The 22,840-nt window shown below is 42.7% G+C and overlaps 1 protein-coding gene and 1 pseudogene across 3 annotated transcripts in view; both read right to left on the minus strand.

The window, feature by feature from the left end:
- LOC114888407 overlaps nucleotides 1-22,840 on the minus strand; it is a 130,736-nt pseudogene that overhangs the window by 57,589 nt on the left and 50,307 nt on the right.
- LOC114888177 (multidrug resistance-associated protein 4-like) overlaps nucleotides 1,923-22,840 on the minus strand; it is a 35,450-nt gene continuing 14,532 nt past the window's right edge. For 2 of the 3 annotated variants that reach the window (XM_029210159.1, XM_029210158.1), the window contains exons 3-4: nucleotides 20,266-20,345; nucleotides 5,410-8,596 (exon numbers count right to left, since the gene is read on the minus strand). In XM_029210159.1, the coding sequence (XP_029065992.1) occupies nucleotides 8,177-8,596; nucleotides 20,266-20,345 (500 nt within the window). In that variant the 3' untranslated portion in view covers nucleotides 5,410-8,176. Of the gene's footprint in view, nucleotides 2,514-5,409; nucleotides 8,597-20,265; nucleotides 20,346-22,840 lie in introns of those variants that run through there. The other variant, XM_029210160.1, reaches the window with a different exon arrangement.

A 22,840-nucleotide genomic window follows, 5' to 3' on the forward strand; every position in this document is an offset into this window, starting at 1 on the left:
TGCTAATATTCAAAAGAGACTATAATTTACATATTGACTAAGGCCTTTTAAACAACTTTAATTTGACACCTTTGATAGCTCATTCTGAGACGGGGCTTATCCTACCAGAAAAAAGGGACACCAGCAAATTCAGGTGTTCAACACATACAAGATCAAATGCTAAAATGGGGGACAGAGGAACCTATTAATTAAATAAACAAACCTCAAAATACTGAATTCTTCTTTTACCAAAAATGAGGTGTTACCCCTTAAGAAACAAAAATAAACAAACCCCTAAGAAATTAGCTTATATTCTCTCCAGGATTTCAGAACCTCCCTCGTACAGAGACATTTATTATATTTGAAGACAGCTTGTGATGAATATAAAACCTGCTGATAACGGCACACATAAGACTGAGAAAAAGATACATATTTTTTATTTTACATTGACTTTAAACAGATGGAGGAGGATATAAAAAAATCTTTTACCTATGACGTAAAAATAACAGTTCTACTATTTTACATAAGAATTGCTTTTATGCCATTTAATGGCAAGGAGACTTGAAAAAGCTAAGAACGGTAAGATAAGACAAACATCACCATATTCTCAACTCTGACGCTTTGCCAGACGCACCACTGGGTCATCCCCATGAGCGTGAGGGCGAGAGACAGTGCCAGGCCCACCTTACCAGCATCCAAAGCTAAATGAGGAAGAAGAAGGGGAATAAAGTCAGTCTCATTCTCAACCCCTTGCTCAGCTCCTTCTGTCACTTTACCAAGAAGACCCCTTTATATATTTAAATCATTTCATGCAATGATAGTATTACTCATACTTTTACTATCTGTTGATTGAGACCATAATACAGTGAAGAAAAACCCCACTATAAATTTAGAAAGAATGTTAGATGCGTTTATTAATCCCAACAGGATTGACATACATTTTACAGTATTATACAGGTGAGGAATAATGTCATTATTCAGACCTTCGTCATTACGGTTTCAAGGATCATTATGTAATTTCACTTACTAAGTCCAATGTAGCTGCAGGTGAAACCACGAAAAACAAGGCAATGGGTCTTAAGAACCAGTGCTTTTAAATCTAAATACTACTCTCATTGTTTCTTACTCAATGTTGTTACTATGGAATAGTTAGGGATGGTGGGTTCATCTGGTACCCACACAGCAGGGAGGATACTGTTCTTTCCTACAGGGAATCTTTCTCACCTCAATACCCACAACTGAGATCTGAGCAGCCCTAAAGCTAAAACCTAAAGTGCTAAGCTGAACAAAAAGTTTAATGGTAAACTTGGTTCTCTCCTCCCAACTATAGGACACTACCTGGAACGTTCAGAAGGTCAGCTTGCTACAGTTGCGAAGACCTCCACCCATTCAAAGAAAGAAAAGAAAAAGATAAAAGGTCTCATCGAGACACAAATAACTTCACATGGACCACACTGTGGAATCACATGCTATAAATGCTATAATACAATTTATTAGAACCAAACAGTGTATATTAGACAAGATGGCAAGAGTCATAATAAAGAACATGGAAAAATGGTCTCATTGGTACATTTCCTGCAGGGCTGGGCCTCAGTGAGGCTCATCCTCTCACATGTCAACTGTTCCCTTTTCTCCAGTAGCAGAGAGCTCAGCTCACACTCTGTTTGCAGCACCTTCTGCACTTACTACAGGGCCCTGCATAGCGTTTATTCTTACGAGCCAGTATCTAAACGACCATCAGCTAACGGGATCTGCATGTGGCTTTCAAAATGCCACTTTATCTTCAAAATACAATAAAGATTGGATAACTGAGCCAGGATTTTATAGACTTAGAGAAAATTCTGAAATTTCTACCTAGAAAAAACTTCACTGATACAAAGAATAATATACATCAAGTGGGCAGCAAATCAGGAAATTATTTTCCTCAATCACATCTGCTGCCCTTCATGCTGTGAAAAGAGAGTCAGCAAACTACAGCCTGGGGGCCAAAAACAGCCCACCACCTGTTCTGAAAATAAAGTTTTATTGGACCACAGCCACGGCCATTTGCTGATGTATTATCTTTGTCTGTCTTTGTGCTAAAACAGGAAAGTTGAAAAGTTACAACAGAGACAGTATAGCAAACAAAGCCTAAAATATTACTCTCTGGCTATATGCAAAACAAAGTTTGCTGACTCCTGCCCTAAAGGGACAGAAAGCCACAGGGCACAGTGATGGAAGGACAATGCAAACCAGTGAGGGGAGAAAAGCAGGGGTGTGACAGGGGGAGAGGGGAGCTCAGAGGGGAGGCTGAGAGGAAGGGCTGGGGAGGCGCAGAGAGAGAGGTGTGGGCCGGCAAGCCCACCTGACAAGGACTCAAGCCTCAGAAGGCAGCACCTCCCATCCTTTGAAATCATGTCCAGAAACTTACCGACCTGAATGCAAATCCTGGTGTGCGTCGAACACTTCCTGAAACTTCTGTTCAGCACTGTTTGCCCGGATGGCCCAAAGTCCCCGGAAAGAAAATGCTAAGTGGGAAAACACTAGGCTCCGTGCTGGCGAAGCAGAGACAGACAAACAACAGAGAAAGTTAGGGAGGCTGGATGCAAGGAAACCAACTGCCTCTCGTGCTCTGTGGTTGCACATCCTGCCAAAGGGCTTCCTGGTGGGCTGCCTGGGAGAAGAGGGATGATGCCCCTTCTGTAGAGGGTCCTCCACGTGAAACCTCCAACTCCTGCTCACACCAAGCTTCACTTTTATGACCTGGAAATGAAGATTCTCTCTGAACCTATCTTTGACCAAATTCAAATCACAGCTAGATTTAGATAAAGAAATTCTTTACTAGCTCATTCATCAAGGTCCTCCTCAAACATGCTTCCCTCGAAATTCTTCCCTGATATCCCTCCAGTTGGAAACTGTTCACTAATTTTTTAAAAACTTAATGAAGTATAGTTGATTTGCAATAATGTGTTAGTTTCAGGTATATAGCATAGTGATTCAGTTTTTTTCTGATTATGTTCCATTATAGGTTATTACAAGTTATTGCATAGAATTCCCTGTGCTATACAGTAAATCCTTGTTGCTCACCTACTTTATGTATAGTAATGTGTGTCTGTTAATCCCATACTCCTAATTTGTTCCTCCCTCCCTCCCTGCCCGCTTTGGTAACCGTAAGTTTGTTTTCTATGTCTCTGAGTCTATTTCTGTTTTGTATACATAGTCATTTGTATTATTTTTTAGATTCCACATATAAGTGATATCATATAGTATTTACACTGCCCTTCTCTGACTTACTTTACTAAGAATAATATTCTCTAGGTCCAACCATTTTGCTGCAAATGGCAATATTTCATTCTTTTTCATGGCTGAGTAACTACTGTCCACTAATTTTTGAGTCAACAGCATTTTTAAATTTAATTCTCTGTGACAGTGCTCACCACACTGAATTTTGATGAGCTATCTATGTGTTGTCTCCACCTCAGATTGGTAACTTAAGGGCTGGGATAAAATCGGCATATCCCCCAAACTGGAACAGTGCCAGGCACAGGACAGGGGTGAGATAAGAAGGTGAAGGGACAGTCTGCTGTCTCCCTGCATCCTGGGACTTTCCCTGAACCTGCATCAAGAGTCTCTTTGCAGGTCACGGAGCCTGGGTATCGCATTGCCCTTTTGCCCATAGGACCCGGGCAGCCAAGGCGTCTCTGAATGGTCTCGACTCCACTCCGTGAACCTGATGGATGTTTTTATAACTGCCTGCTGGATACTTGAGGCTTCTGGAGGTCACTGTGCATGTGACACTCACATCACTCTTTTAGAATCTGACCGTGGCCTTAATGTCCGTTCTCTTTTGAGTGACTTCATGTGGGTCTGGGGCCTGGTATCACATTCATTTCCTGGCATCTTCTCTAAGAGCACACTGAACACGAGCACCAGGGTCTGGCTCCTGCACATCAGGGAACAGGTGGGCTTCAGGCTGCTGGGCAGGGAGGACCCTTACGATTTTCATTCCCCACCGTGAACTAGGCTATAACCTGCTGTTGTCAGGGACAGAGAGTGTGAGTCTGTGACCTTGGATATGGCTTCAGCATTCAGGCACTGCCAAATGAATAAAGCTGGCTAGGGAAAGGCGACCAAACTTCATCTTGGTTTTAAGTACTGCTCCCTGACTGACCACTGCTATGCTCGGTTTTGCAAAAATATGCAAAAAAAACCCCCATTATGGTCAGCTGCCGATTTGTCATGAAGATGACAGAAGTGAACCGGAGCTCCCAGTGGCAGCTAGGCAGCAGGATCCGGAAACCTCAGGACTTCAGTAGTTCTCCAGAGCACAGAAACGAAGCAGGTTTATGCCGTCTGGCCATAGCAATCAGGCGTCCTTCTTTTTGCTAGTGGCTCTAGCAGTGGCCTTAAGACATACTATCATTTACTGTATAGAGAAAACAGCAGTGTTATTATCTATGACACAGACCCACTATCTAGAGAGAAAACATAAACAGTTCTAATGAACTGACCGCCACATTTAGTTATCTGGGGGAGTGGAGGAGGGAGTATCCAGATTGAACTTACGGTCTAACACTGTCACAGCCTACTAGGGGTGCCGAAAACACAAATACTCCACAGGAGCTGTGCCCAAGTTTTCAAACCCCCCATAACAAACACTGAAAAATTCCTGTACTGATTCTTTAAAAAAGCCTCAGGAGGTGCCCTCCTCTCCACTTTCATATGGATGGGAGGCGGTCCTTGACCCAGGCAAAAGTCTCTGTCGAGCATTCCTTCTGGTACAACTCCTCTTTGAATGTACCAGATCTGCTTTGCAACAAGACTATTGAATGACTCCATTTCATGAGTGGCCTCAAATCATAAAACACCTGAAGCCTTGCATACACAGAAGACTGGATGGAGCTCATCACTTCCTCTTCTGCTTCCCCAGGTCCTACCATCCTACCAAGTCACACGGGCAGAACAGCGCACACATCTGGACTCTACTGCTCCACAGTCCATTCAAACACCTCACAAAACCAGACCTCACGGGGCTTTAGCTGGTTCTCTTGATGACTGAACGTTTTTTCTACAGCTTTTATGAAACTGATGCCCACTATCCTTTACGTAAATACTTAGGATAAATGCCTCTTAAGAATTCATTACTTTAGGGGCTTCCCTGGTGGCGCAGTGGTTGGGAATCTGCCTGCTAATGCAGAGGACACGGGTTCGAGCCCTGGTCTGGGAGGATCCCACATGCCGCGGAGCAACTGGGCCCGTGAGCCACAACTACTGAGCCTGAGCGTCTGGAACCTCTGCTCCGCAACAAGAGAGGACGCGATAGTGAGAGTCCCGCGCACCATGATGAAGAGTGGCCCCCGCTTGCCACAACTAGAGAAAAGCCCTCACACAGAAACAAAGACCCAACACAGCAAAAATTAATTAATTAATTAATAAACTCCTACCCCCAACATCTTCTTTAAAAAAAAAAAAAAATAATTCATTACTTTAAAAAAACACACAAATACCACAACAAAAAAACTCCTTTGTCTCGATGAATTTAGATGTTTTTCCACTTAGTAGATACGAAGAACCTTGGGATCAATATGCTTCTCTTCTTGGCTTGGTTTCTAGAAAGTTAAGTTGGTATTAATTTGCAATAACTACCCATGGTTGGGATTTCTGATGTAAACATCTTTATTCCTTCCTTTTTGGCTATTGTCCTTATACCTTTTTAAAAAATATATAACAATTCTACTTATAATTTTTTGTTTCAATATTAATGAAATATGTTTGTGCATTAATAGCGAGATAAGCTCTGAATTATTTCATCCTCTCTGATTACCTGCAGAATAGAATAATTAATCATAAAATGTGTTTCCCATTATTCTAAAACTAGGAAGTTGAATGGAGTAATAAACTACATGCGTACGGAACGGATTCCCCCTCCTGTGTCCTTCTCGGGATTATTTTCAGCAGCCATTTATATGAACAGCATTGGGGAAGGGGGACCACAAACAGGGTGGTACCACACCAAATACTGGTGATGATAAATGCAAACCTGAAAATAACAGCACTTACCTTTTCAAAGCATTTAACAAGTGCAACTTAATTGCCATCTTTGAACATGAGAAAGAATGTATTTTTCAAATATATTACTTCTGACATATGTTTCCTGATGTCTCCTTTCCTTTTCCTAATCTTTTCCTTTCCTTGTCACTTCTAGTAACTTTTGGAGAAGAAAAATCCCGTTTCCCTTCTTCATTAGTTCCAGCATGATGAAATATTGTATTTTTAAGAAAAGTATTTATGGAGTAGATGCTCTGTGTGAGGAAGTATGTCATGAACAAGACAGAAACAGTCCCCTGTCCTCACGGTGCTCAATTCGTCCTCCTCGTGCTAAAATGCAAAGCTGCAGCTGACCCGCCACCAGCTCCATTTGCCTTAAGGGCCACATGGACTCACAGTGGCCATAATATCCAATTACCTAATGTTAACTTAGTGAGAAATTCCAGAAGACAGAGTCTGCAGAATTTCAGGGGTCTGGTCCATTACAGCATAAATGGAAGCCAGCCTGAGTTGCCATCCCAACCTGAGAGCCCCGGGGAACTCAACTGCACATTCCAGGCATTTGACATCTCCTGCCGTCTCTAAGAAGTATTGCCGAAGAACAAAGAAAATGATGCCAAGGGGAACCAGGGGCATCACAGTCCAAGGAATCAGAGCCACCATCACGCCTGCCACACCAATCACAAGGAGAAATGTCTAAAATAGCAGAAAGAGATACAGAGGCCTCCTTGTCAAGGATTCTTTTCAAAGATAAACTTGGCTGTTTTGTTAGGACTGCATTCCTTTCCTTGAAAGACTTGTTGGAATGGTAGGGAATGCTTTCCCATCCAAAGAAATAAAATTATAGGCGGTCCTCGTATTTATTTATTGCGTGTGTCAAACACTATAAGAACTTTCTAGGTATTAGCTCTTGTGAACACTCAGTAGCCCTGTGAGGCAGGCATTACTGTTTTTCACAGATGAGAATATTCAAGACTAGAGTAGGACTTGAATCCCAACCTATCATGAGTCAGTAGGTGCTACCAGAGAGACGAACAAGCAGGTACCACAGATGAGGGATTCAGAAGCTTCGTCTATACATGTAGGGGTAAAGAAGTGGTTAATTACAAATTCAGCGTCCAGAAAAGTAGGAAAAAATTCAAATGTTGACCTCTGGAAGCAGGAATTCCTCTTTCTTTCTTGGTTTTCTAACCATAGTTAGTATTTACTGAGTGCTGAATGTGTACCGGGCTGTACATTTAATACTTCACGTGTATTTACTTAGTTGATCCTCACAATAGCCCTATCGAGTAATAGTATTATCTCACCTTACAGATGGAGACACTGAGGCACAGGGAGAGGAAAAGCAACTTGATCAAGATGGCAAAACACAAGTCATGGAGCTGGAGAGCCCAGGTTACAGCCATTATGACATATTTAAGCTTGCTCCCAACTTTCTATCATTATGCAAAGTATTTAAAATGTCCATTTCAAAGGCTAATAACAACAGCAGATGCCATCTGCCAGGTGTTTACTGTACGCGAGGCACTGCGCTAAGAGTTCCATGAACATTCACTTAATCGTCATCTCATCCCATGAGGTGATTTTATCTCAGGAAATGATCTTGGCTTAAAAAGACAGCAGACAGAATAGAAACCCAGGGCACTGAAGGATGCTGATTTAAACATCCATCTTTCTCGGGAGAAGTATGATATCCTGGCGTACAGCTTCAGGCGACAGGAACGCAATCGGCACTTAGCATCTACCTGCTGTGAAAGCGGGGCAGGGTTGGGGGGACGTGCAGATTCACATAGCCTCAGCCAAGGCCTCTGAATTTTACAGTCTCAGATGGATACAAACCCATGGTGATCCGTACAGGTCACAGAGCGCTGGGGAAACAGCGAAGAACGTGTGAACACTTTTTTGAGGATTCTAAGAGACTGACAACTGAATTTCACAGGCTGGTTTAACAGAAAGAGTGGCAAGAATAATTTGCAGGTAGTAATCACATTTGATGGAAATTTTGACCCAAAAGGAGCTGGGCTGGGAAGGTTGAGATGCGTGTCCGAGTTAACACCAGTTGTTCTGTGTCCTCTCAGCGCCAGCACCTGTATCCTGTGCTCTCCAGTGCAGGGCCCTCCCCGCCTGGTCACCCAGGGCAGCTGGCCCCGGCGCATCTCTGAGGGACGGGTTAGCGGAGTAATGCCTGTATCACAGAGATGCAGGTTATCGTTTCACAGCTCTTCCAAATCAGTTTTCTCAGGGGATCCTCACGACCGTCTTGTGAATAAGAAAAGTAAGAACTGTCCTTTCCATTTACAGATAAGAAACATGAAGCTGGGAGGTAAGTAGTTGTCCTAAGTTTTCCCGGAAAGTTAGTACGTTCCTTAGAGAAAGCCAGGAACTGTTCATACTCAGGAAATCCCAGAGCCACAGCTGCAGGCAGGAGGGGCCTGGAAGGAGGAGGAAGCTTCCAGAACTGTGACTTTATGACCAGGAGCCCTTGTGAACCAAACTGCATGATCTGGATGTAGACCCATGTGCTCTTCCTGTTTCTCCCAGTCTCTGCCGTGGTATCAGTATAAAACTCAGAGTGAAGACGAATGGAATTCTGAAGGAACAATTCCAATCATAAGTGGAGAAAAATAGGGCTGTCTGACCTCTCTCCTGTTATACCTACAGCTGAACAATTTCTTACAGCCACCAGATTAACTGATGCATCCCACTCCGCTACACCCTTCGTGCTCACAGGGAGGGTCCTTCCAGCTCCTTCTGTGTCTAGCCTTAAGTAAAGTCACTTGGCTTGCCATTGTTGGTTGTCAGGAAAAAAACCTGCTGAAATGTCAATTAGGAAAAAATCCAAATAACAGTTTTTTAGCAGATTCACATTATTTGATTGGACAACATTCACCAGTTTCAATAATCTGGCTCTCCCCAGGTGAGGGTCTTTAATGACTAACCCAGCCCAGCAGATTACCTGGGAAGCAGAGGTAAGATCAAAACAAAGGGCTCAGGGCTTCCCTGGTGGTGCAGTGGTTGGGAGTCCGCCTGCCGATGCAGGGGACATGGGCTCGTGCCCCGGTCTGGGAAGATCCCACATGCCGCGGAGCGGCTGGGCCCGTGAGCCATGGCCGCTGAGCCTGCGCGTCCGAAGGCTGTGCTCCGCAACAGGAGAGGCCGCAGCGGTGAGAGGCCTGCGTACCGCAAAAAAAAAAAAAAAGTGCTCACCTATAGAACACACTAACATGTGTCGATTTAAGAATTATTCTTTAAATAAGAAAAAAGAAAATTTCATAAGAAAGATGAGGTCTAAGCCCAGAAAGCAAAATGACTTGAAAAAAAAAAAAAAAACCCTATCTAATTTTAATAAATACATAAACGCCAAGGACACAAAATGAGGCTGAGTAGTTTAAATGTGTAACACCTGTATTTGGATGGCGGTTAAAAACATTAAAATTTCACCAGAAAGTCTCGACCTATAGAATTAACACTGTATTATAATATTGCAGATTTTAACACATTCCTTTCACAAGCACAGTTTGAAATACAAGGCCCCATTTGCCTCCTTGGCATTTAACTTCCAAATTGCTTACAGTCCTGTAGCAATTCCTAGGTATCTACCCACATGTTACTTTAAACTTAATTCCAAGGGATTCTGTTCCTGATAGTCTCTGTGAAGCTTATGTCAAAGAACATGCTTTCTATAAACATCAGTAACAATGTATTCTTCCTATTTAATGCAAATAAATATGCCATTCATACTTTGAGCTCACTCTCTGTTATTTAATTCTCTCTTGCTCACTCTGATATCTTTTTTTTTTTTTTTTTTTTGCGGTACGCGGGCCTCTCACTGTTGTGGCCTCTCCCGTTGCGGAGCACAGGCTCCGGACGCGCAGGCTCAGCGGCCGTGGCTCACGGGCCCAGCCGCTCCGCGGCATGCGGGATCCTCCCGGACCGGGGCACGAACCCGTGTCCCCTGCATCGGCAGGCGGACTCTCAACCACTGAGCCACCAGGGAAGCCCCTCTGATATCTATTTTAGGCACGATGTGAAATATATATTTAATCACAAAACCACTTAATCAGTAGACATTACTTTTATTATTTGTTTACAGTATTAAAAAATAAAACCAGGATCATTAAGATTGCTAACACCTCAAAAGAATTTCAAAGCTTTTAATTCTACGGTCAGACTCTTAAGAATTCTGTTTCAAGCTGTGGTAAGTACAAATCAGCCAGATTTCCTTAAACTATCACTGATTTTGCAAAAGATATAACTTAAGTGCAATAAACTTTTGGCAAGAAAACAAGGCAAGATTTCCTTGTGATTTAGAGAGGGAAAAAGATGACAACTAGTTTTTGATCGGTAAGCTGTTTACTGACGTGAGTGTAGGAGAGACTCTTCAACCTATTCATTCTGGAAACATATGAGATTAAAAAATAACCTTTCAATGAAGTGGCTATCACATAGATTGTGCTGCTGGCTAACACAAGATTCTTGTGGAGACAGTAAAATCCTGAACAAACTACACAAAACTCTGAAAGAATTAAGAAGTGAAATGTAACTCCTGGGCTTCCCTGGTGGCGCAGTGGTTGAGAGTCCGCCTGCCGATGCAGGGGACACGGGTTCGTGCCCCGGTCCAGGAAGATCCCACATGCCGCGGAGCGGCTGGGCCCGTGAGCCATGGCCACTGAGCCTGCGCGTCCGGAGCCTGTGCTCCACAACCGGAGAGGCCACAACAGTGAGAGGCCCGCGTACCGCAAAAAAAAAAAAAAAAAAAATGTAACTCCTATCCTACAGTACTCATTACCCTTCAATTACAGTATAAATAGAAGCAAAAGGAAAAACATGGAAGGCTTCTAAATGTAAGCTCCTAAACTTAATGCCAACCTAGGGTTAGTGTTGAGTCTGCATGTAAGCTGATAGAGTACCTTGCACCTCCCAGGAGGTTCAGAGATCACCTCTGGTTCCCAGATCCCTCGTTTCTCACCTCTGTTTCCTTTGACCTCACCCACCTCGGTTAACGCCGTTCAATCAGAACACTGGGGTGTCATATCTGTATGATGAGATGTACACAAACCCTAAGTCTAAGCTTTTCTAAACTTGTCTTTTCCTTGGGATACACTAATCACACGTTCATCCCTCATTTGGCTGCCTTGGATCTTTTCACAACCACACCAGCTCTGGGACCTGTGTATCCTTCAATTAGCTCCCAATTGAGAATCACAGCAAACTCCACTGAAGAGTGAATGGTGGTGTCTGGTTTACAGTTTGTTAATCAACACAACAGAAAGCACTGGGGAAACACAGTGCACTTCTTCCCTTGTGTTCAGCATATCTCATTGATCAATAGTTTCCTTTCTACCTTTTGTCAGGGTTCATGCTTATTACAAAATTCAAGACTGAAGTCCATTTATTTGCTGCTTTTAAAAGGCACACCTTAAAAATAATAGCACATGAAGGTGGAGATGAAACGTTGAAAAAGGTACCCCATAAAAACACTAGCCAAAAGAAAGCTGGAGTATCTGTCTACACCACTATGAACATGAAGTTAGGAAGGATTCCTAGAAATAAGGAAAACGTTTCATAAGAATAAAGGGTCGATTTATCCAGAAGGTATTTTTTAAAATCTAAATTTATATCATCCTTTAATACCATAGCTTCAAAATATATAAAAGAAAATCTGACAGAACTCAGGAGAAATAGGCAATTCCGTACTCCCAGTGGGAGAATTAAACTCACCTCAATAACTGATAAAACAAGCAGATAAACATCAAGAGGGATATAGAAGGTTTTGAAAACATGATTAACAAACTTGACCTAATTAAGAAATATACAATACTGCAGTAAATAACTACATAATACGTTCTTTTCAGTTACATGTATGCTATACTAAAGCAAGAATCAACAAACTTCAAGGGACAGAAATTGTACACAACATATTCTAACCTACATGGATTTAAGTAGAAATCGGTGACAAAAAGGTAACTAGAAAATTAATGTTTGGAAGCTCGCTAATACACTTGAAAATATCACCTAGTTCAAAAATTGTAATAAAATTAGAAAGTATTTTGGCAAAAGAAAATGAAAATCTACTAATATTAAAATTTGAGGGCTGCAAACTAAAGCTGTGCTTAGAGGTAAATTTACAGTTTAAACATTTTTTTAAAGGCTACAGAGAATACATGGGAAATCTCTATATCGTCCTCGTAATTTTGTTGTGAACTGCAAAAATGCCCTAACAAAAAAATAAAGTCTTACAAAAAGAAAAAGCTAAAAGTCAAGAACTTAAAATATATCTTATAATTTAAAAAAAAAAACCAGCATATTAAAGTATGTAGAAGAATGGAAATAAGAAAAAAGTAGACATGAATGTAATAGAAAACTAACTTCTAAGCAGAAAAATCAACAAATACAAAGCTTGGTTCTTTGAAAGCACCATGAAATGTAAGGAAAAAAACAAAACAAAAACAAAAATGGGAAATTTACCATTAATTTGAATTAAAAGAGGATAGCACAAGAGATACCATGGGTATTATAAAGAGAATATAATAAACATTGTGCTGATAAATTTTTAAATTTTAATGCAAAGGACAAATGTCTTGAAAAATGACATACAAAGACTGACATAAGACACAGAAAATCTGAATAATTCCATATTGAATTAAGAATTTGAATCCAGGGGAATTCCCTGGTGGTTCAGTGGTTAGGACTTGGCGCTCTCACTGCCAGGGTGCCGGGGTGCCAGGTTCAATCCCTGGTTGGGGAACTAAGAGCCTGCAAGTTGCACAGTGTGGCCCAAAAAAAAAAAAAAGAATTTGTATCCACAGAAAAGACTTTAGGCCAAGAGGGCTACACAAATAAATTGTACAAAAGAAGTTTTACCAAACTCTTCCAGGAAATTTGAGTACAGCATTATGATGTAAAAACCAGACAAAGACATTAAAAGAAAGAAAAATTATAAACCAAACTGTCTTAGGAACATGAAACAACATACCAATAAACTGAATCTAACAATACAAAAATGATAATACTCCACAATCAAACTTGGCTAGGCAAGTCCAAAATTCACATGGCTGGCAGTTACAAAGGATACGCTGGAACTCCTGTGCAGGAGCTGAGGCTGTTACCCACAGGCAGAATTTCTTTTTCTTCAGGGAAGGCTTAGCTCCTAAGCCCTTCCAACTGACTGAACTGTGCCCACCCAGACTATCCAGGATAATCGTTCTTACTTAAAATCAACTGATTATGGACTTTAATCACATCTACAAAATACCTACACAACACCTAGATTACCTTTTGATTGAATAACTGGAGAATGTAGTCTGGTCAAGTTGACACATAAAACTGACCACCACAAAATGGAAATTTTGAGGCCTGCATAATTCTGATACCAAAAGCTGACAAAATAGTTCAAGAAAAGCAAATTACAGGCCAATATTCTCATGAACAACACAGAAACAAAAATTCTTGCCAAACGTTAACAAATTACATACAATAATACATTAAAAAAAAGATACTATATCATGACCAAGTGGAGTTTATTCCAGGAATGTAAGGTTAACCTTCAAATACCAATCACTATAATTCACATTAAAAGAATAAAGGTGAATAATCATATGATTATCTGAAGAGATGTAGAAAAAATATTTGTCCAAATTCAACACCTTTTCTTTTTTTTTTTTGCAGTACGCGGGCCTCTCACTGTTGTGGCCTCTCCCGTTGCGGAGCACAGGCTCTGGATGCGCAGGCCCACTGGCCATGGCTCACGGGCCCAGCCGCTCCGCGGCATGTGGGATCCTCCCAGACCGGGGCACGAACCCGTGTCCCCTGCACCGGCAGGCGGACTCTCAACCACTGCGCCACCAGGGAAGCCCTCAACACCTATTCTTGATTTAAAAAAAAAAAAAAAGTAAAACTCTTGGCAATTGAGGAATTAAAGGAAAAGTTTTCAATCTGATAACAGATATCTACCTAAAAAAATCACAGTTCAGATCATTCATAATGAAAAAATATTGAAAGATTTTGCCCTAAGAGTACAAGAATGTCTTATCACTTCTATTCCATGCTGTACTGGAAACTCTAGCCACAACAATAAGTCTAGAAAGGAAAATAAATATTGGAAATGGAGAAGTAAAACTGTCATTATTTACAGCTGACATGACTGCTGATGTACAAAACCCTACAGAATTTTTTTTTTTTTTTTTTTTTTTTGCGGTAGGCGGGCCTCTCACTGCTGTGGCCTCTCCTGTTGAGGAGCACAGGCTCCAGACGCGCAGGCCCAGCAGCCATGGCTCACGGGCCCAGCCGCTCCGCGGCATGTGGGATCTTCCCGGACCGGGGCACGAACCCGTGTCCCCTGCATCGGCAGGCGGACTCTCAACCACTGCGCCACCAGGGAAGCCCCCTACAGAATTTTTAAAAGCACCACCACCAACTCCAGGAAATGCAAAATGAATTCACAAATAAATCAACTGTATTTCTATAAACTAGCAACAAGCAGTTGAAAATGGTATTAAAAACAATACAATAATGTCATGAAAAAAAACATCAAATATTCAGGAATAAGTTAAATCAAAGAAGTGTAAGATGTCTATACTACAAATTACAAAACATTCCTAAAATTAAAGAAAACCTAAATAAGTGGAGAGATACCATATTCATAATTGCAGATTCAACATTGTTAAGACTCAGACTCCTCAAATCAATCTATAGATAAAAGAAAATATTAATAAAAATTCCAGCAGGATAAAACAACTTGAAAAGGCTTCTAAAATTTACACAGAAAAGAATCTAGAATGATCAAAACAAGCTTGACAAAGAAGTACAAAATTAGAAGACTTAAACTACTGGATTTCAAGTCTTACTAAAATGTATAATAACCAAGACTGTAGTATTGGTACAAGGATAGACAAACAGGTCGAAACTACTAGATTTCAAGTCTTACTAAAATGTATAATAACCAAGACTGCAGTATCAGTATAAGGATAGATAAGCAGGTCGGTGGAACAAAATAAAGTATACAGACACAGACGTCCTCAAATACAGTCAAATGGTTTTTAACCAAGGTGCCAATTCAGTGCATAGAAGTGTTTTTAACAAATGTGGCTAGGATAACCGGAAAAAAATAAACCTCAACCATGTACTACTCTTCCATACACAAAAAATAACACAAGATGCATCGATTTCTAAAAAGAATAGGAAAGTATCAATATCTTCACGCTCCTAAGGATAAAAAGATTTCTTAGGATACAAAAACATGAACTACAAAAGAAACAAAAGGGTACACGTTAGACTTCATCAGAATTGAAACTTGATCTCCATTAAGGATGTAAAAAGGCAAGCCACAGACTGGAAGAAACTATTCACAAAGGAATAGTATTAAATATATATTAAAATAAATATCTCCAATGGGGATTTGAGGGAGGGGGTGGGGAAGGGATCAACACACCACAGAAACCTCAAAATGACAAAGTCATTGTTCAGTGAAAGAGGCTGGAATGCTTTCTACACACTTTCCCTGACATCTCTACACAATGAAATGCAAGGGTCAGTGGTACTGAGACAAGCAAAGGCAGTTCCACTCTTTGCTTCTATAAAAGCAAGTGACCCAAGCTATGAGACCCTGGTCTCAGGCTTGCTTTGTTCTCAGTATCCAGATGCAGCAGCTTGTTCTTTTGCGCTCCCCCCTCTGCAAAGAAATGACTGCGAACACCTCCTTCACATTTTCTTTTTCTTGGGCATTTTCACTTCATAAAGCTGCAGTCCATGTGTTTTGTGTGTGGTGAGGAGGGAATGACACGTTCCATGGTGGTCCCCGCCACTGCCAGCATTGGTGGCTCAAGCAGCCTCAGGATTAGCCCTTTGTGTCCGTGAAAGGATATGAAAAGTCAGTTGTTTGAGCTCAGCCAAGCTGCTGATTTTTTTTTTTCCCCTGAATGAGGGGTGTGTGGGGAAAAAGGTTTTGCAATTCAATTTTCCTCAATAAATTACAGCATTTTGCTGAGGGCAGCTGCGTGCAAGTTCACATGCTCAGAGCAGTCCCAAGCTTTTTTAAACAAAATTAAAATGCCTAAACCTGACTTCCACATCTTACCTTCGTCTTCACTTATTTTACTAATAGGAAGACTTCTTGGAAGTGATGATTTTAATGACAAGAATTGTAGATAATTAAGATTCCTTAATGTTATCTGGGACTCTGGCAAATCATATGAAAACTACATTAATTTGAAATATTTCGTGCTCAATGGTCTATCTTGAAAATAATTGATTTTTATTCTGTGAGTCTACATGGGAAAGTGTCCATTAATATCTTCAGGGATTACAAACCTAGAATCTCTGTAATACAAACTCACGAGGCGATATTTATGAGCCTGGAAACTGTCTGTGACAATCATTTTAGTGCAACATAATGCCATAATCAGACTATTTCTCCTACTTAAAAATACAGGGCTTCCCTGGTGGTGCAGTGGTTGAGAGTCCGCCTGCTGATGCAGGGGACGCAGGTTCATGCCCCGGTCCGGGAAGATCCCACATGCCGCGGAGCGGCTGGGCCCGTGAGCCATGGCCACTGAGCCTGCATGTCCGGAACCTGTGCTCTGCGACGGGAGAGGCCACAGCAGTGAGAGGCCCGCATACCGCAAAAAAACAAAAACAAAACAAAAAATACATGTGGTGTTTATTTATTTTAAAATTTTTATGTATTTATTTATTTGGCTGCACAGGGTCTTAGTTGCGGCACACAGGATCGTCGATCTTCGTTGCGGCATGTGGGATCTTTTAGTTGTGGCATGCAAACTCTTAGCTGAGGCATGTGGGATCTAGTTCCCTGACCAGAGATCGAACCCAGGCCCCCTGCACTGGGAGGATGGAGTCCTAGCCACTGGACCACCAGGAGAGTCCCTACATGTGGTCTTTCAAAAATAACTACCCATTATTTAGTGCTCAACATGCACTTAGATGTTATGCAAAGAATTTTATTAAAACGACTTCATTTTGTTTTCCCAACAACCCTTACGGAATTTGGTATTATTTTCTTTATTTTACAGATAAGGAGGTGTGGCTTTGTGGGGCAGAGACAGTAAGAGGGAGAGCTAGGACTCAAGCTTGGAAAGGGAGACCGCGGGGCTCCCCACTCCACCACACTTTAAAGCTGTTGACGTCATAAATGATTATCATGTGGAATCACACTACATAATTTTTTTTTTTTATGCTGCCTTCCTTCTTCCTTTGAATTGCAAACAGCTCCACTTTGGCCACAGCAACGATAACGTGACTGGACAGGCAACATATCTGGTAGCTGCAAGAGTCAGTGTACACGATGGTGTACAAATTCGTGATCGCCCCTCTGTTGGGATGTGGTCTCTGAATGACATTGCCTGTGGGAATGGACTGTCCTGCAGTGTGGACCACTACTCAGAATCCAGGGTTTTCGTCAGCCATACTTGGCATCACTATTACAAGATATTAAATGAATTATCTGATATCTCATTTACGGAAATGACAAGGAATTAGATGAGGAAAAGTATACGGAATAAACACTTCAGAAGCAGTAAAAATAAAAATGAACACGATCAAGTATCTTCCAAGGTTTATCAAATATACCAAGGATAAGCAGAATCATCAAGGATGAGTTCGAACACATTCGGCACTAACTACGTCCTTTAAAACAGAACTGAACAAACACCTTCAAGCCCCTTCCCGATTCCACTCTCAGTTGACGACAGAGAGAAAAGACTGGTTCCCACTGGGAACACGGCTTCAGCAGCCCCTCCTGCCCCACTATCCACAGAGGCCTTTTCCTCTCATCTGGGATCAAAGGTCGCTTTCTAGAAGCCACGCCCACCTCCTGGACCAGGCTCCCTTACTACCTCCAGCCCCACACCCAGTTTGCCTTCCAGGACTTCCCCCAGGGCGCTGCCACAGTTAGGATTCCAAAGGCGGCAAGGGGTGGATCTCTGTGTGTCTCCCTCCCCTTGGGGGCCTGGAGGGGAGGATTCCTGCCTGACTCACCCCCATACTTCAGGGCGTCAACGCTAATCCCTGTTTGTTGAGGGGAAGGAGGGGCAGAGGAAAATAGTACCCACCACACACCCCCAACCCCAAAACTAAACACCCAACCAGCAGCTCCTCCGCAGACCCTACATTCCGGTTGGGCCTCTCTCTGGTTTTACTCAGACTCCTTCCAGGAGTAGCCTGCCTTCACTTCAGCTTCCTCCACGCCTCCTGAATTTGCAGCCCTTTGCAGTCTGGCCCCGCCCATCTGAAACCTGCTTCTTAGGTCACCAGAAGCCTCCTGATTTCTAAATCAACTGACAACTTTCCAGGGACTTACCTTCTCCTTTGCGTTGAACAGGCCTGTCCTTCCTCGGTTCCCCAACCTATTTCCTCCTCTCTTCCTTGCTGTTCATCATGTGTCTCCTCTGCTTCCCTCCTCTCTTGGCTTCCTCTCTGAATATGGAGGCTTCCGTAAGTTTCTGATCTTGGTCCCTAAAAATGCTTCACTCTCTCTGGGCAATCTTTTTTTTTTTTTTTGCAGTACGCGGGCGTCTCACTGTTGCGGCCTCTCCCGTTGCGGAGCACAGGCTCCGGACGCGCAGGCTCAGCGGCCATGGCTCACGGGCCCAGCCACTCCGCGGCATGTGGGATCTTCCCAGACCGGGGCACGAACCTGTGTCCCCTGCATCGGCAGGCGGACTCTCAACCACTGCGCCACCAGGGAAGCCCTCTCTGAGCAATCTTATCCATTGTCACAGATTCAGCTATTACCTGCTCAGTGAAGAATACGCAGGCACCAAGCTCATCCCAGGTCTCTCTCTCAAACACCAGACTCTTACTTCCAATGACCTGCAGGACGCCTCCACCTGGAGGTCCCAAACTTCAAGATAACTGAACTAAAAGTGGCAGAGCTGGGACTGGGAATCAGTGAGACCAGAATTTTCTCTCCTCACACGACTGCGCATGTTTTATCTGAAATCAGGTAGCATCTATCCCTGTCCCTCTGTACGTCATACAAAAACATGTGACGGATTCTGATCATGACGGTTAACTAACCATGGGCTCAGCACACGTTGGGCCGGCCAGCTTTGGAAACCTAAGCTTGGCCTTGCCTGTAGTAGCAAAGAAACAGAACCTTTCACAAAATCTCAATGTAATTAATAATCACTGTCAAAACGTGACACTGTTATAGTGAAAGACTGCTTCTGGGGATAAATCACATGGCTTAACCCAGCAGAACATATTTATAAAATAAGTTTGCAGAAGAGAAAAATAAAATCAGACATATCCCATCAAACATCTTTGCAGTAAAAGTACTCTGCCTCTGAGTCACCGCTTAGTTCGCGTTGGTAAACAGTGGAAGCCTCTGCGCATAGGCTATGCTGTTTGCAGTGAGGTATTCGTTGCTGCATGTCTCTGTGCAGCTTCTAATAAATACATTTCATTACCAAAATTAATTAATTAATGAAGAAAGTCCCCACAGCCTGAATCACTTTAAAGTAGACAAAATTCAGTAACAGGAAAAACATCCCACATGAGCAACAATACTGAATGAGAGGATGAGAGATGAGATGACCCAACATTATTCTTTACAACCTCAAGTTCACAGACAAAACAAAGGCTAGATACAAGATATTCCTGTGGGTATTTCTGTCTTTTTTTTTTTAAAGACACCTTAAGACAGAGCAATCAACGTGTGAGAACAAAAGCTGTCTATAAAAACAAAAAAAGACATTTTCTGAGATGACTTTGATCCCATATCGCTGTATCTTCCATTACTGCTCTCTGTTGTCTTTGCTCAAGTATTATTTTCACCTTATTATTACTATTCCTTTCTTTGTAAGTAACCCCACCTGGCTTTATCCAAAAAAAAAAAAACTGGTGCAGTAAATATTTGTCCTTTGTGGTAATCCGATGCATAATTTAGTTAATCTAGGCTATCTTTCTGTGAGAGGTGATTGTTTTTCTCTGTTTTGAAATGTGCTCACAGTAAAGGGAATCCACGCCAGACAGCTGAACGACAGCGGGAGAACCACTTACCAAGTATGTCACTGCTTCGAACCAACCTTGACCGTGACTGTGTAGGCACTCCTACAGCAGGTGTCACTCATGTTAACTCAGCCTCCCGATCACAACCACACCTTTCTCTTACAAACGTGGCCTTTTACTTAATTAAGATAACACAGTCAGGCTGAAAGGCCCATCTCAGCCCCTGTGAAAAGGCCTTGAAAAACAGGCATTTTGCTTTGCACTGTGAGAACTCTGACATGACTGTTACGTTACCTGGATGAAATCAAGAAATGTCAGGGGCAGCAAGTCATCCATATGCCCAATGTCTTTGGAGAAACGATTCAAAATTCTTCCTGCAAGAACAGGATATGAGAAATTACTCATTTCCCCAGATATACCCTTTAAGAGAAACATCTCACAAACAAATCAAAACAATATTTTTAAAGTATATGTATGTAATATATTACAGATTCATATGAAATAAGCCAATGTCAGTGGTAAAGAAAGAGAAAATAGAATATCTAAAGAGAAACAAAAATGCCACCAAATGGCAGTGGGTGGGGGAGCCGAAATTGAAACCTGGTTTTTATTACAAAAGACTGGGGGGGGGAGGGGCTTCCCTGGTGGCGTAGTGGTTAAGAATCCGCCTGCCAATGCAGGGGACGCGGGTTCGAGCCCTGGTCTGGGACAATCCCACATGCCACGGAGCAACTAAGCCCGTGCACCACAACTACTGAGCCTGTGTTCTAGAGCCCGTGCGCCACAACTACTGAGCCCACGCACCACAACTACTGAGCCCACGTGCCACAATTACTGAAGCCTAAATGCCTACAGCCCGTGCTCCGCAACAAGAGAAACCACCACATTGAGAATCCCACACACCACAACGAAGAGTAGTCCCCGCTCACCGCAACCAGAGAAAGCCTGCGCGCAGCAACGAAGACCCAATGCAGCTAAAAATAAAATAAATAAACTTATTTAAAAAAAAAAAAGAATACGGGGAAAATCTTTTTTTTTTTTTGCGGTACGCGGGCCTCTCACTGCTGTGGCCTCTCCCGTTGCGGAGCACAGGCTCCGGACATGCAGGCTCAGTGGCCATGGCTCATGGGCCCAGCCGCTCCGTGGCATGTGGGACCTTCCCAGACCGGGGCATGAACCCGTGTCCCCCGCATTGGCAGGTGGACTCTCAACGACTGCGCCACCAGGGAAGCCCACAGGGAAAATCTTGTGGCAGTATCGGGAAGGGCTGGTGGATTTGAGAATGTTCCCTCCTTTTAGATCCATCCCGTCTAAGACTCATTCCAAGTGCTAAGTCAGCAAATAAACAGTTGCACAATACCTAAATTAATCCTAATTGTCACACTAATTTTGCTTTAGTGATCAAAAGTAATTTTGCTAAGTGATACTTTTTAAATAAACATAATTATAACTTCTCTGTAATTTTTTCCCTCCAGATGGTTCACAGGACCTCACATTTTGGGAAACTGTAGATTCCTGCCATTTCCAAGTTGTGAGTTTACTACTGGGGTAATAAGTTGTTATTTTCAGAGGTGCACTGGGTGTGACAAACACAGACTGATGCTTAAGCATCCAAGAAGACCAGAGGGATGGAGGCAGGAAAACAGAAACATTACTTAGTGACTAAAGATCATCACTGATTTTATTTCCCTTCTCAGAATCCATGAAAACAGTGTATCCTAAAGGCTGCAGGATTGGAAGATGAGAAATAATTTCTAATATCTAGTGTAAACTAAAAATGCCGCCTGCCGTATCAAGTAAACAAAGGATGCTGCAGCCATCAGGCACTGCAGCCAACCCCACGATGGTGCACCCTGAGGAAACTCAGGATGAGAAAACACAGGATACTGGCCCCGGATAGCTGAGGTGCACATCAAAGGAATGATTTCAGTGAGCCTAGACTGTTGCATCTTCCCATACATAGAAAAGCAGTAAATTCCCTAACTTGAGATATCTGGTTTTCTTTTATTAACAGTAATCTTTTTATATGCTGACTACCTGTTCTTTGTTGCAAAAACTCCTATGTATCCTGGCTCCCCCACTGCCTTGCCTCTTTGGAGCAGTGTCTCAGAGCTATCTCAGAGGCGTGTCCCGGGCTTAAGTCCTCAGTTTTGTCCACAGAATAAAGCATAACTCTCAACTTTTAGGTTGTACATTTTTTTTCAGTCGACACTAGTCGTTTTATGATTAAATTTAAAGAAATTGAAGACATGCACACACACACACACACACACACACACACACACATATAGCCTATTTTGGGGTAGCAGCTCCTGAGAAATGTGTTATCTAGGCCCCTGAACTTCTTTCATAACTGAGGCTCCAGGAAGCCAGCCTGCAGGTGAGATGTGGGGCCTCTAGGTGCTCTTCCTGACCTCTGTCAGAGGTGACTTTCTCCCGAGGCCCTTCACACCAAGCCACAGCTGGACACTGAATGAGCAGAGGCTGGGTGCTGAGTTTCCGCTGCCGGGATGAGCCAGCTCTGCTGTCCTCCGCAGGGCGCCTGGCTCACCGGAAGCACAGGGTGCGGCCAAGCCGGGGGCTGCAGACATCGGAGGCTTTCGCCCTCGGCCAGGCCAGGCCGTTACGGGCTGGGCCTCAATTCTCCTGTCTCAGGCTTAGGAAATACAGACTCCAGAAACCGTCTTTTAGTGACACGTTTGGAGGACCAGGGACAAATTTTCGGAGCCTCTAGGAATGCTTGCTTTAGAAGGTGATTCTCAGGATTAAATGGGCTCATGCAGGTGAAGAACCCAGTCACAATGCCCGGTGAGTTAACAGGTGCTCAACCACCAAGGTGAGATACTGACTATTCCCCCCAGGTCCTGCA

This window comes from Monodon monoceros, unplaced genomic scaffold, assembly GCF_005190385.1.
Source record: "Monodon monoceros isolate NGI ecotype Baffin Bay Population unplaced genomic scaffold, NGI_Narwhal_1 Super_Scaffold_8, whole genome shotgun sequence".
NCBI lineage: Eukaryota > Metazoa > Chordata > Mammalia > Artiodactyla > Monodontidae > Monodon > Monodon monoceros.